General features: G+C 37.3%; 3 protein-coding genes across 3 annotated transcripts; 2 read left to right on the top strand and 1 right to left on the bottom strand.

Moving 5' to 3' along the window:
- On the top strand, positions 1-1,869 carry GCK72_024458 (uncharacterized protein; the record flags this gene model as incomplete). The annotated part of the gene is made up of 8 exons (XM_053735898.1): positions 1-66; positions 122-292; positions 348-485; positions 532-599; positions 648-781; positions 826-992; positions 1,039-1,145; positions 1,191-1,869. The coding sequence occupies 8 exons, from the start codon at positions 1-3 to the stop codon at positions 1,867-1,869; spliced, it is 1,530 nt and encodes a 509-aa protein (XP_053579464.1).
- Positions 1,870-2,960: 1,091 nt separating this feature from the next.
- GCK72_024457 (uncharacterized protein) lies at positions 2,961-4,447 on the top strand (the record flags this gene model as incomplete). The annotated part of the gene is made up of 8 exons (XM_053735897.1): positions 2,961-2,993; positions 3,105-3,275; positions 3,319-3,417; positions 3,466-3,524; positions 3,590-3,723; positions 3,775-3,944; positions 3,988-4,085; positions 4,147-4,447. 8 exons carry the CDS (start codon positions 2,961-2,963, stop codon positions 4,445-4,447), a joined length of 1,065 nt encoding a protein of 354 aa, XP_053579463.1.
- A 1,635-nt stretch (positions 4,448-6,082) lies between these two features.
- On the bottom strand, positions 6,083-11,345 carry GCK72_024456 (uncharacterized protein; the record flags this gene model as incomplete). Its single annotated transcript, XM_053735896.1, has 10 exons — positions 6,083-6,163; positions 6,218-6,447; positions 6,517-6,735; positions 6,786-7,058; positions 7,103-7,241; positions 7,666-7,749; positions 7,806-7,872; positions 7,920-8,012; positions 9,832-9,914; positions 11,202-11,345. The coding sequence occupies 10 exons, from the start codon at positions 11,343-11,345 to the stop codon at positions 6,083-6,085; spliced, it is 1,413 nt and encodes a 470-aa protein (XP_053579462.1).
- Between the last annotated feature and the right edge of the window lie 4,098 nt (positions 11,346-15,443).

Here is a 15,443-nt window from a genome sequence, read left to right as displayed (position 1 = left end):
ATGAGAAGTCCGCCTATCCGTAGACGAGAAAAAAGCCCGCCTGTCCGAAGAAGAAATTCGCCGGAAGTGAGTGATAATTAAATATCGAGGTCAGAGAGCATTCCACAATTAACAATTGCAGCCAGATGACGAACAGCCAGTCGAAATGACTTCCGTGATCCCGGGAAGTCCAGACAATGATCCCTCGAAATGGCCTCCTACTGCCATCTTCGACTACACCGCGAAGAATTTTGTAGGAAGAGAACTATCTACTACTGCCCAAATGTCACTTAAAGAAGGAGAGAAAACCAAGGTTTGTTACAAACAAAAAAGTGGATGAATTCCAAAGTTTATTTCAAAATATTCAGATATGTTGTTCATGCGGACCAGATGAAGAATGTTCGAAAAATGAAAATTGTGAGTGCAACAGAGTTGTGGCCGAACTGCAAAAAATTTACTATAGAAAAGCAAGGGGAAACTTTGTGGCCGAAAGATGTCAAGCTTTAGTAAGTTTTTATGTTTAATTATATCTCTCTTTTTTTTTTTTTCCAGACCGATCAAGGGATCAAGTTAGTTGCTAACATGCATGACAAACAGATGTTCTTCAACTGCGGGTCAGAGTAAGTTAACTACATATATCGTTTTATTTTTGATATCGTTTATTCCAGGTGTACATGTGGCCCATCGTGCGAGATGAAAGTTCTTATGAAGTCCGATAAAGGACAAGCAGACAAATTTTTCATTCAAAGAAGAAATGAAAACACAGGTTTTTCAGTGTTCGCGAAAGAATGCATTGAGAAAGGTATTTATACACTCAAAAGAACACATAACAGTACAAACATTCAGGAACGGTGCTTGGATGCCTCAATGGAGAAATTTGTGGAGAAAGTCTTCTCAACAGTGACGCCACCGTCGCAGCATATTCAATGTCGATCACTCACAAAAAGGATATGCTACGAAAGTTCTATAACGAAACAAAAATGTTGGGCCGTCAACAAAAACAATATTTAAAGGTACTCATCATCCTAATAGACTAAGTAATAAATGTTCCTCTTTCAGACTATATTTTCGGATGAAAAGGAAATAATTTCCATCAACACCCTTCAGTACGGAAACTTTACTCGATTTGCAAATCATAGTTGCAAACCAAATTCACTAGTTTTAAGGTGAGTGGGAAACTATGAAACATGTTTACAACTTTTCCATTCCAGAGCATTTGAAGGAGGGTTGTCTATCTCGGACATCAGACTGTTTTTTGTTACAAGTAGGAAAATCAAGGCTGGAGAAGAGATTACAATTCATTATGGAGACGAATACAAGGCACAATATTTGCCAACCTGCTTTTGTGAATATTGTCTCTCACAAAGACAACAAAATGCTGCTTCTACATCCAATCAACCAGTGCCTCAAGTTCAGCAGGAAATGTTACCAATTGAAGATGAAGAACAAGAAAGAGCTGTTGATTTCCAAGAACCTACTGAAGAACTCGCAGCTGTTCGCATCAATTTGCAAGATCAAAATACAGAAAACGAGGCTGACATCCAAAACGAAGCTTCTAGTGGAATCCAACTGGACACAAACGAGCGTCACATGAACCTTGCGCCAATGCGCCTATCTATTCGTGTTCGCAATCGCAGGGAAACTATGAATTTGCCACCATCGATTGAAAATAATGAAAATCAGCTGGTCGAATTATCTAGAAGAAGAAAAAGATCAGCAGATACTATGGATCAAGACGTCGAAACCCCATCCAAAATGCAAAAAATCAAGTCTGCTGTGTACGATACTTGTTCGGGATTGATAACCTGTGTACAGTTGCCATTCACAAGCATTGCGAACTTATATGCAAAATTTTGGTCAAACCAGATTCCTGCAGTTTCTACCGACTAATATGACAGAAATGTGAGTGTTGGGTCAATTTTTATAAGGAGCGCTGATTTTTAAATATTGGCTTGGTTTATTAAAATACTTTTGCAACATGTCAAAAAATTAGCATCGAGGGAACTATTGCTATTTCAGGTCCGTCCAAGTTTCCTACGCCAATCTTCTCGACTTTTTTCAACTCAATTTCTCAAAAGATATAATCTCCTAAAGCTACCGTTTTAGAATCACCCGTAAACGTTTATTACATTGATCTTTTTGTAATTTTTTTATTTCTCGTTTAAAGTTTCTTTCCCGTTTAAAACATGTATTTGTTGATTGTATTCATCTTGTTATTATGTTTTGTTTCCCGTTTGAAATGTCTTTTTTTATTTTATTTCAAATATAGAAAATTATAATAAAAGTTACTTTTCCTATCCATTTTCATGACTGTCCTTACTGGGAAAGGATCCCGAATCGAGATGGAGTTACAGGCCGAGACGTATATCACTAGAACGGAAATTTTGCGCTGATTTCAAATCTGTATTTTATTTTTCCGAAACGATCTCGTGAAAAAAGTTATTTGTGTTTTTCTGGCTTCTCAGTGCAAAATGGGCATTTTGAAGACTCACAAAATTAGCGTTTTTTTTATTTTTCCAATTTTTTTGTGTTGTTCGTGAATTTCCAGGCATTCAAATTGTATTGCTTATGTTGGAACTTTAGAAAATTTTGAGACACATTTTTTGTGGATGCAAAATTTTCGCTCTAATGATATGTATATATGTCTCGCCCTGTAACTCTATCTCGACTCGGCATCCTTCTCTAGTTAAAATTCTATTATGCCGGGTTTTTTTGAAAGTTTTGTTATTATTGACATAATTCCATTCTTGTTAACTACTTCTTGTCATATTTCAAAACTTCTAATATTAGTTTTTGATCCATATCCTTTTTTTAAGTGCTCTTGTTTTGTATATTTATTAAATGATGTTGCTAAAAATTAATACAAGGATTTACTGTGATAACTGATTCTCTGTAAAATGTTATTCTACATTTTTATTTCTGAATACTTCCTCCATATGTTTGTCTTTTCAAAGCTATAAACTTATTTTCAGAATTCCAGAATGTTGAGAGCAAGACGAAACAATCGCTTCCGTGTAAGTTATAAACCGCCCTGAACGCAAAGTCGATGATTAAATTAAGTTTGATAAAAGACATTGGTCGAAAATATCGACAATTGTTGCTTGAAAAATGAAAAAAAATTACAGGTGCCAAGAGGTGTAGCCATTGAGATGATATCGGAGTTGCCGAACCCGAGCGACAACGACCCGTCGAATTGGTCACCGACCTCCAAATACACAGCGATAGCACAAAACATTGTGATGGATGGTCTTTCCGAAGTCGCAGAAAATTGTGTTGAAATTGGTCGAAGACATAAGGTTGGTAGAGAAAAGTTGGATTTTCGGAAATCATAACTCTCAGATCTGCTGCTCTTGTGGACCGGGAGTGGATTGTTCCAAGAACCCAGACTGTGAGTGCAGAAATATTGCTCAACAAGTGGCAACACATTTCGACCCAACAGTATGTTAATATTTAAATTTCCGTTTTGGATTTTGCAATATTTTTCAGAAATCCAAAGAAAAGAAAGCAACTTTCTACAATACAATGATCTTTGTTTGTGGAGGAGAGTAAGTTGTGCACTTTCAACAATGATTTCAAATTTTAAAAGTTTTTTAAAATAAAGTCATTGCAGATGTTCCTGCAATACAAGTTGCAGTATGAGAGTACTGGACGTTGCCGATGAAGACCATCTAGAAAAGTTTGAGGCAAGAAGGCGAAGTAAAGCTAAAGGCTTCAACTGCTTTGCTAAAAAAGATATTCCTGCAGGTTATTATGAGAAAAATAAAAAATTGGAAAACATAATTCATTTGTTTTCAGGATCTTTCATTGCAACCTTCAATGGAGAGTTAGCAGGAGCAGATGCTGTTAATCGTCAGACAGGTGCTAAAAAGTACGCTCTTCTTTTGATACATCATGCCGAAGATGAGTTGACGGACTTCTATTACGAAACAACATTTGCCGATGATCAATATAGAACGTCTCTACTGGTAAGCATTTTTTGAAAATCATAACGTAAATCTTTATTTACAGAAAACCTGTAAAAGCGACATGTGGATAAACCCGCTGACGTACGGAAACTGTACCAGATTTTTATCACACAGCTGTAAGCCTAATACGTCTTTTTGGAGGTTAGTTCGACTGTTTAAGAGCATGGATGTGTTCATCTCAAACTAATAACATCTATTTCAGAGCTTTCCAAGGTGGTATTTCTCCGGCAGATATGAGAATTTATTTTGTTGCTGAAAGAAACATCAAAGCTGGCGAAGAAATAACATTTGATTATGGACAACTTTACAAATTGAAAAACTGTTTGTGCGAGGCCTGCATTAAGAATAAGCAAGAAGAAAAGGAGGCCAAGGAAAAATTGAAAGAGCAACGCGCAAACGCGCGCCCCCAAAAAAAGAGATCGGCGGAGCTGGAATTTGAAGATGAGGATTCGAGGCAACCGAAAAAACTACGTGAAGTCTTAGCTAACATTACCGACGTATGAACACTTCAATTATGTACTTCATAATAACTCATTTTCCAGTCTATCGGCAGCTACGCTAGGTCAATCCATAAAAAAATTCTGCTAACCAGATTGGATTTGAAAACAGTGAGTTGCACAATGTTGTTTTTGATTTTAAAAGTTTTTTCTTGTTTGTATATAATTTCTTTTGTTTTCAGATAAAATAAAGTATCAATACAATCCACTTTTTTATGGCATCAAAACGTTTTGATCAACAGTTATATGCAAGCTGTAATTTCACTGAATCTTCATTGGCAATTGTCTCTGCAATACTACAGTACAGTACTTCCTACATAATTCCTTCACCACAATTCTGCTCGTCAATCAAGTTGTTTCTGCAAAAATCCCCTATTTTATTATAACTTTTTATGTTCTAGGTTTTTTTCTCTATCTGAAAATTTTTAATAATCATTTCTATATCCTAACTTCTTTTTCATAATTTTTTGTATTGTTAATTTCATTATATTTTTTGTATTGTTGTATGTGTGCTTTATGTAACGACTCTTTCCATCCATAACATCCACTTTCACTTCATCACATGATTGATTCCTGCCTTTAAAACCTCGCCTTAATTTTTGTAACAAACGGTTTTACTTTTAAACAATAACAGATCCCATTCATTCAATAAACTCAAAATTCAATAAATAATAATAATTATTCAAATATCATTTTATGGAATATTTATTAGACATTATTTTAGTTTCAAACTGATTTGTAGAATGTAATACCAGATAAAGATCAGTATTGTATTCTAAGTCAAATTCTGGTATGAATTTCCAGTTTTGTGAAAACTGGTTACCAATATGAACTGACAACATGATATTGTAAAATCATAGTTTTCACTGAACCAATAACTGGACTTTCTTTCTCGAATGTTCTGAGCTCTGCGAAAATTAGTTTCTATTGGGAGTGTCATTACTTACTCATTTTGGTACGCTTCACTGTTGTGTGTTTAAATCTTACTTTCAAATATGACATTTATCAGAATACGTATATGAACCATAATCAGATGCATGCAGTAAAGTAAAAGAAAACAGAAAATGTTGTGAGGATGTGTGATTGATGACTAGCCTATGATTGGAAAAGATTGGACAAAAGATCTGCCGCCTGATGGAGTAAGAAACAATGCTGGGGAAAGGAAAAGAGGAAAATGCCTAGTTTGGAAAGAGAAAAAGGTAAAATTGATATGAACCACACAAAAAGGAAAGAGGAAACTGAAAAGCAGTTGTCAGAATATGTGAAAAACCATGTATAAAAGTTGAGATTCTTGAATTGGAAGCTTTAGAAAGAGGTGAAACAAGAAAAAAAAGGATAGGGAGGGGAATTGCATAAAGTTATGCAATGTTTAATGAAAAAGGAGCATTGGTCCACCGGCTAGCAGATTGTAGAATTGTTTCCAGACAACGAGTAAAATAATTTTCTGCTATAGTTGAAGTGAGATACAGTAATAATACATGATGGAACCAGGAAAGTAAATGTTCTGGGTGTGGGGGGATCGGAACGAGTACCAAAGTAAAGCTGGTATGAGAACAACACGAGAAGTAGAAAGTATTTGAATGTTTGAAAAAGTACAGTAAAACGGTAAGAGGATCGAGGGAATGACACGCGTTGTAAAGATTATTCAGCTGTTTGCAAGAGATGGGATTGATGGTGATGAGCGAGGTCATTAAGAAGATTTACATGAGACGCCAGTTCCAACTGAAAATAAAGAATGATAACAAATACATAACAAATTAATTTGTTTTTACTTACCGATGGCTGAGAAAATCCAGGCTCATCTCCCCACATCAGATCTTTTTTGGTCTTCATAATGGTTTTGTACTCGTTAACACGCACTTTCTTTCCATCAATCACGCATGTCCTCTTAGGACGTGGTCTGTACCGATAATCTGGATGTTGTTCCATATGCAATTTGCTCAGCCTCGACTGTTCTTCATAGTAAGGTTGTTTTTCCGAGTTGCTCATCCCTTTCCAGCGGGATCCTAGAAATCAAAAATTGAATTTTTGAAGTGATCTCGTTCAAAAACCAACAGACGTTTTAGCTTACTTACCGAGTATTTTGGAAATGTTGCTGTTATGCATATCCGGATAAGCTTTAAGGATTTTGCGTCTCTCGTCACGAGCCCAGACCATGAACGCATTCATTGGTCTTTTGATGTGGTTTGGTGACTTTGCTTGTGGACGTGGAGTGGCTACTTCACTAGTGACCGATGTGTTACCAGGTGTACTCTTACCACTGGAGTCTGGAGAACAGTTGTTGAATAGCTGTCCTGAAAATTAAAAAATATTCGTTTTTTGAATTCTGAAATGCAACTAATACCATCACTTCCATAATTGGTTCCAAGAGAGTATGGTAACCTGAAACCGGAAAGTGGGGATTCTGGAACTGCAGTTGGGGACGGAGTGTCTTTCGATAAATTCAGAGGAGTCTCCACTTTCTCTGCAGCTTGTAAAGAATTGGCAGCTGCGAGTTTAGCCGTAATGCTCTTCTGGATCATAGAAATATTGTTGGCAAGTGTATTGGGCAAGTGACCGGCGATTGTTGCATTTAGAACCGGATTGTTTAGTAAAGCTTCATAATTTAAACCTCCACCTGAAAAGAAATATTGCAGAAGAGCTAGAGAATAGGAAACATACCATTGAATAACATTGGGAGTGATGTAGTGGCTTTCAGCATGTTTGCAATTATCATTTGATGTTGCTGTTGCTGATGTTGCTGCATCATTTCATGTTGTCGTAAGAGCATCTCAGAATCGAAGTTCCCAGCGTGGAGCATCTGAACCAAGGGCCACATAGAAATAGTGAAAGACGAAGAAAAAAACGAAACTATTTTTGTTGTGTCAACATCTATCATTCAATTTTGCCCACTGGCCGAAAGAGGGCGGAGCGAAATTGTTACAAGGTTAATGGACACTTGAATTGTGAAAGTCAAAAGAATTGCCGACTAAAAATCATTGATAACCTTGCAAAGACAAAAAGCGGTAGCGCTGTTTGAAAGTAAAAAGTAAAAGTCGAGAATGAACAATTATGTTCTAATCCAACCATATGCGGATAGATGAAAGAAAATTGACATAGCTACTTCAAGCTGTGCGTTATACTTGCGTAACATGACACGTCCTTAGGCACTGTTTACTTATATCACTCAACGTGTCACCCAAAAAAGAAGAAATGAACCAAATAGGGGAAAATCTTCGACTTACCGGGCTCATGTCGTCACGGTCTTCTTTTAAATCGTCTTTGATGGGACTTTCGTCGCTCGTTAACCTCTCCTTTATTGATGTCAACTGAAATTTTATTTGGATCGTCAAAAATCTTCTGCACGTGCTTAGTCTTAAAATACCTGTCGAATGACGTCCGATAATAGATCTTGCTTTCCGTCTTGTGTATCCACCGAGTTTATAATCTCTCTAAAATACCAACAATCATAGACTATTCATTTGATTTATTACCAAACCTCAAATGGTTTCCGTCAATTAGAACAGAACAACCGTGTTCGGTCTGGGCAAGTATATCGGGAAAATCTGAGATTCCAGTTGTAGCAGACGTGCTGAAAATAAGACAGACTTGTTTGTGTATGTGACACAGATATGGATGGTAGTTCAAAAACGTGCGTGTGCATTGTTTTATAAACAAATGACAAAAGTCCTAGAAAGTGCAAACGCTATGCACAAAAATAGTTCGGGTTATCAGCATTATGTCATAGATGACAATGTTGCCACAAACAGTTTCTCCGGATGTTTTGATTTTCAAATTAACCAAGCTATATGTAGATAACTTGCAAAATTTGAACATCGGAGTCATAATTATAAGGCTTGCTGTGCATTTACTGACAACTCTTTGTATTTTGCACTTTTTGTTAAAGTGTAGAAGACTATTTGCATTCATTTATAGAACAACTGAGGAATGTATTGAAATTCCAATGATTGCGGGAGACACACCTAGGAAGTAGCGTCTCCCACTATATCAGTATTTACGAAAATGAACATCCCTTGAAGAATGAAACTATGATTCTTCATTATTACTAACCCATCAAAATTCTCTTATCAGTGCGCTAAAGAAGATGAACTGGCACGGAGTTTCACCGACCAGTCTGTGTCAATTTCGCAAGAGCTGAACAAGAAACGGAAGCAATCTACAGTGTGCCCCTCCTTTTCTTTTTTGGAAAATAAAAGATCCCTTTGCTCATCAGTCATCTTCTTTCACTCGTCACTCAGTGTGGCCTTTCTTTTATCCTTTATTGGCTGCTGCTGCCCACTCGCTTCTCTTCTTCTTCTGTTATTGCAATTTCAGCTGTCACCGAATCATCCTATTCTACTTTGACAGTGAATGAAAAAGAAGAAGAAGGAAAAGGAGAAAGGCAATGTCAAGCTGCCAAACCGAATTGAAAAATTAGTAAAATGTAGGATAGGAAGAACGATGTCTCTTCTTCTTTTTTCGAAAAAAAAAACAGTTGAATTGGATAAAAAGGTCCTGTCTACGGTGTCTACTCAAAAACAAAAGTAAATGAGGCCAATGTGAAAAATTCCGAACAAAAATAGTGGAAAATGAAACAACTCGAAGAAACGTTTCATTTCCGTTGGAATGCTAAGAAAATGAGGGAATTGAAAGGGGGGACAGCAGTAAATCAAGCACTGTATTCGTCAGCTCCCTGTCACCAAGAACAATGGCAGCGTCCACTTCTGTCAAGGCGGCCATAACAAAAACGGACAGCCAAGGGCGTCTATTCTTCTTTTACCAGGTGGAACAGAAAGTGGCAAATTCAGAACTTTTTGAAAAAGAAGAGAAGAGAATAAAGAAAACGGTATGTTTGATTGTATGTTTTTGTATAGAAAGTTGAACAAAATGAAAAACGGAATGAGAATGATTAGAGGTAAAAGAATTCGATTTTGTACTGTTTTCAGTTTTCCGAAAAACAAAACATAATATATAGATAAAAAAGGTTTGTTTTGAATGAACAACGTGAATAAAAGAAAGAATCATCCTTAAAACGGAAGAGTGACATACTGTTTTGTTTTCTTTTTTTTGTATAACGGAATTGATATTTTGCAGGTTTTGATGATAAGGCTAGGTTTTTGGTAGGTTTGCTTAAAGGTTTTGTTACTTTTGAAACTAACCCGAAACTGTAGATCACGGGATGGGAATAAGCGAGCACACTCATTGTTTGCGAATGAGGGTGAAAGAGAGTGAGCGGTAAAATTCAAAACCCGGCAATTCATTGTTATCATCTTGACCTCGGTTCTCGAAATTTTAATCGAGGGGAACAATTGTGCCTCTCTCTTTTTCTATTGCAACACACTGTCTTGTTAACACACTGCCGGTGAGGTGATAACGTGCTGATTCACCCGTTGGTCATTTTCAGAACTCACCTTGTATGATCAGATATGGTGCTGGAACTCGATTTGATCGAATCGTCGTGTGGGGATACGGCAGGATTCGGAGTGTCGTCCATCTGAAAGGAAGGATGTGCATATGCTGGAATTTGAGACAAAAGAGAAAAAAGAGCTTGTTTAAGGAAGAAGAAGAAGCCTTTCTCCTCCGAAGAATTGGATACAGCTCTTCGGGGCGGGCGACCACAAGGAGCTGTGTCTTCTTCGTCTTGCTAATTGTGAGACGGATATGTAGAAGAATGCTAGACTCGGGAAGAGGAGGTTTCTTTTATTCTATTCTCTCAGTTCTTGTTATTCTTATTATTATTATTTATTGTGACAATCAGATTCAGTACTCATTTTACAACTCTTCCTTCTTCTCAATCCCCCCAAAAAGATTCAAGGGATAGAGAAGAGGGTTCAAAACAAAAATAATGTTTCTTTTGAGACATGATCAGATTCATACTTCCTATATTAGTACAAGATTCTTAATCCTAATGTTAACTAATGATGAAAGTTGTCCTACTATTCAAAGTTATTCAATTCATCAACCTACTCATTATCATACATTATAACAATTCTATTTGTAAATTCGCAATTTTCAATTCAAGGCTCTTGGCTCTCGGCTGGGCAACACTCTCTTAGAATCAGAGAAGAAAGGTGAAAGGTGAAAGTTGCAAAGGAGTTGAATCAGTGTTACAGGATAAGACGTGCAATTGAAATATGATATGATGAAAAGATCGGACTATGGGAGGTGTAGGTAAAATGCGAACGTTTCGAGAATTCATATGTACAATGAAATGGTGTAAGCTGTGAGATGCACAGTGAGCTCTAGTTAGTTTGCTCCGCCCACACGCCACTCTCCGGACGACTCTAACGCTTTTGTCCCCCGGACGAGAGTCACCCCTTCTACCTCTGTCGGTTACGCCATGAGGAGGAGCCAGACATAATGGGATTATGAAGAAGAGCAAAAGTGGGTGGCGTCCTTAGTGGTATACGGTAGAATATGACAAATGTATATGGAAAGATATAAGGAACTGAGAAAACATTGTAAACACAAAATAAAGATACAGTGTCTAAAGAATAGACAATGGTGCTCCCAGAAACCCGCTAATGCGGGTGTTCACCGTTCCACCCAGCTTCTCGCAAAGAGATTACGTAATGTGCGGTAAACGGATTCATAATTATAGTGCTGTTCCTAATTTGCGCTTCTGTGCTCCGCTTTCCGGTGCAATGCACGCTCTTCTTAAGAGAATATCTTCTATTCTAATTGGAAGGTTACCCCATTCTTCTTGTTCTCTACGGAGACTATCACACAGAACAGTATAGGAACTGAAAAAAATAATATGGGAACTGAACTGGTAACTTACGTGATCTGGGATTATAATAGTCGGGGTGTGCGATTGGGTCAACATTTTGTCGTCGTTCTCTTCTTGACTGTTCTCAATTTCTTTTGATAATTTTTTGGCGTTTTCAGTAAGCTTTGTCGGATTTGCTTTTCTTCTACGGCTCATGCTGGAAACAAAAACAGTGTTGTGTTTTGCAGAAATAAAAAAAAGAAAGAAAAAAAAAGTTTACTAAAGTGGGTAGTGAGGATTGAAAAGAAAAAAGAAAAGAGATCTATTATAACTCTAAATTATATGCATACACACAATGCAAATATACTTCGAAACATGAGCGTTAATGAGGAGTCGTCTCCTTGTGTAAGCCCTCCCATCCCGGGATCAGCTGGACTGAGGAGCCTTCGACTTGTAAGTAGGTGGAAGCGAAGGGTGGAGAGCAACGTCGGCTTCCGTGTAAATCCGAGGGTGAGCACCTGGACAAATCGTGCCATCACCGGAAATGGGCCCATCAAGCCACCACAGGAAATGTTATGCTTTCTAATCACTTTTGTGCAGTGTTATTCACTTTCACCACTTATTATTCTGATGGAAGACGTTAGAAAACGGAAATTTGTCATTTCAAAGACTCTTGGAAAATCGGAAAATGAGAATTGTACATACATGTGTTACATGCACATCAATCTTCAATAGGAAAAACGAGAAAATTGGGAAATTGAGAAAAACGAGCTCTGTCAAGAAAAGGAGGGAGGAGGCGAGTGGAGGACCACCTGTGATTGAAAATTCATATAATCGTTTCGTAACTCATCCCAATACGAGTCATTAGTCATTAGATGGGTCAACATGCGATTCACTTATTCACACAGATGTTGCTATCAGGAATTCAAATAATTACGGAAAATGAGAATGATGGCACAATTATGAGAGGAGTCGTCAAGAATAACGTGAGAATAATGTTGCCATGGTGGGCCCTCAAGATGATTCCTAACATTCATCAGACACTACCGTATACCTGTCCACCGGATGTCTCAATATGCTTTTATTCATGAGGTCTACACACGCAAACGGATGCTTTGAAATATAAGTTGGAAATGGACAGAGGGAGAAAAGAGAGAATGACATTGCGTTTTGTGGATTCTAGATATGATAGAAGTGATAATGAATTAATTATCAATCATGCTTTCAAGATACTCATTGAAATTTTTGTAGACTCGTTGTCAATAGCAAAACTTGAAAAACAAGTTTATTTTTGAATTTGAACTCAGGGAACAATTTTTTGTATGTGTTGTATCAGATGTTCAGATTTTTGTCATTTTCTAGCTTCCAAACTTGTAATTTCATTTTCTTTCTTACTATGACCATACAGTCTTTTGTACTGGTCAGAGAAAGAGAAACTAGCCGACACAAAAAAACCAATCTATGACTAATCGATTCGCAACAATACCTTCAACCACGCACCTAATTTGTCGCCCTTTCTTCTCGAAAAGCTGAGAAAATGGTTTTGTGGGAAAATGGGAAAAAGTGTCCTTGTTTGGTAATCAATGGAGTGATGGTTTCCATTGATATTCTTTGCATGGGAACTCTACACAATTCTTATATTTCTCATTTGACAATGATTTGAATACTTTCAATTACACCTACAAAATGTTATCGCGAGTGTCGGTATATCGGTGTCATATTCCACAATTCTAATACAACTTCACTAAGAACTCTTTTGCCTGTTGTTGAGGGAGGAAGAAGGAGCAAAGAGAGGTTAAGAATAAAAGACGCTGTGGACAAGGAGAGAGCCGATTATAGTCTCGAGATCTACCGGCTCAGCAGAGTCTTTTCGTTAAATGAAAATGCCATGCAAGGTTCCAAAATGTTGTTGTATTTGTCTTCCCCGGACAAACGGGACTAAGGTCTGGTGTACGGTAGGTGCCTCCACCAAAGGAAGTTATGACCGAGACTTGATTACAAAATCGAGGTGTTATAAGGTGTAGTAAATGAGAAGAACAAGTGTGACAAGTGGCTCATCTCCCTTCTCATTCATTGAGGTCAGTTTTTGAAAGAAAGCAAAAAAAAATTTTCGCAACATTCTGTTCGAGATTCGTATGAGAGCATTGAGAGAAAGATGAAAAACGAAGGTTTCTTCGTCTTCCAGGAAGATGCAACAATTGACAAACATATTGACTGGCATTGTTCCGACAGGACAGGAGCCAGAGGTTCCTCGCGCCATCACGAATTTCAACGAAAAACGGATAGGAAAAAAGATAGTAGTACTACAATTCTCGGTTAAACGGATGAGCTCGGATGTTTAGATGTTACTTTCTCAAGGTGTCACACATAACTTACCATTAATTTCGAAGACAATAGATATCTCAGATTGGGCTGACAGGTGACAGATTAGCAATAGAAGAACACCTAATTGAACACACGTCGCATGGCTTTGTTCCGTGTATCCGGGGCTCCCGATGACAACTGGCTTGTGGCGGCGGAATTCGAAACAACGGTGTGCTCCGTTTCTCTCAATGTCACACTTTTGAGAGAAAAAAGATGAAACTTTCTTCGAGCAATACAATGGGACTGAGTTGCACTTTAGGTTAGAGACAAAAAATGTTGATGGGATTGATGAGTGACGAGGCGGCGGGATGTTTGATGAACGGAAGAATATGTTGCAATGTTCTGGTGTCAGAGATAAATGAGTATCCGCTTCGTTTTTCATTTCAAATATTGGATAGAGAGGAAGAGCAGGTAATTGTTGATTTCACGAAACATTACGATTTGAAGAAAAAGACTATCAGAAAATTAGCTCAATGATCTTCTCCATGTATGTTTCTCTTTGTAAATTTTAGAAAGGTCCCAATATTATTTCAATGGATTTTCCATAAAAGATTCTATAGAAATAATTGACATCTATCCTCTCAAACTCCAAACAGAATAGCTAGAGGAGGATAATTCATCATCCGCAGCTCCAATTATTTCCTACAGTCTGTCAAGCATACATGAATATTTGATAATGTAAAGTATGGGATGAGAAATAATACAAAGGATTGAAAGAAAAAAAACAATTATTTATGGAATAGGCACTGCCATAGAAGACACATGATGATAAACTCGGAGGAGTTAGCTAGGATAATAAAGGGATCATGAGTGGTGACGGGTGCGCCGATTTGGCCTACTATTATTATGATCAACAACGGCACCAGAAGAGAAAAGAAGACTAGAGAAAATAGTATTACTATGAAAATCTTTATTTGATATCTCTATCTCCAAATGCGAAACAAGATGGAACATTATGAGAACATAAAGTTTGCAGAGGAGGAGAGATTTTTGCACCTAAATGCCTAACAAAGCCAAAAAGAACAGATGTTTGCAAGCTGTTACTGGTTCTACTTGTTATTACAAAAGACATTGAAAGAAGAAAGAGCAGGTGCTAGGTACAGAATGTACAAAAGTCTAGAATATGAACTAGTTTTATTAACTCACCACTATAGAGCCATTCGGGATGTCGATGTTACTGATCCAGCAGTATTTGAAGAATGCAATAGATTTTGGTTTTCTGAAATACATAATTATTATTCAAAAAGAAAAGAATCAAGAATTGAGATGAAAAGAGAAAAATAAAAAGAAAAGGGTATAGAAACTGAGAAACTCTCAAATAGGCGATTATTCAAGTTCAAGTCAGTCAATTATTCAAAAGTTTCACACGCGCTGAATGAATTGTGAATTATGCGATGGAACAAAGATATTGCACGGATATCATGAATTCTTTTTCTTCCATTTATATGGTCTCACGATTTGTCCTTTTAGTGTTGGGCACAAGGTTCGAGTGAATGAAATACGGGGAGTAGAAAGATGGAGTGAATTGAGAAAAATGGTCGGTAAAGGCAACAAAAAGCAGTACTTACTGGAACAACAAAAGACAAACAGTAGGTATAGTGAAGGACTAGTCAAGAAAAACAGTGAAATTGAAGACGAAGCTTCAAACATAAAATTTGTGGAAAGTGAAGTAAAAACTAATTGGTTTTCTTTTCCTTTTACTGTTCTCTTCTGAGTGGTCACTTGTTTCAGACTTTGGCTGGTTGACCTGGTTACAGCCAAGAACTTTGAACTAATCGACAAGCAGGAAAAGGACTGGTATTGGTTGTCTAGAAGGTAAGCAACTAAAGGACTGGGAGAACTGGTATCAGACAAGTGTTTCAAGGTGGTCGTGTTCCATCACAATGGAAGAGTGAAATAGAGTGACCACCTGAAAACAAAACTGACCACGCAATTTGTTTGTCCTCTGAA

The sequence above is a fragment of the Caenorhabditis remanei genome, chromosome X (genome assembly GCF_010183535.1).
Source record: "Caenorhabditis remanei strain PX506 chromosome X, whole genome shotgun sequence".
In the NCBI taxonomy this organism is placed as follows: domain Eukaryota; kingdom Metazoa; phylum Nematoda; class Chromadorea; order Rhabditida; family Rhabditidae; genus Caenorhabditis; species Caenorhabditis remanei.
Note: the sequence above shows the minus strand (reverse complement) of the source record. Positions and strands in the feature narration are given on the sequence as shown.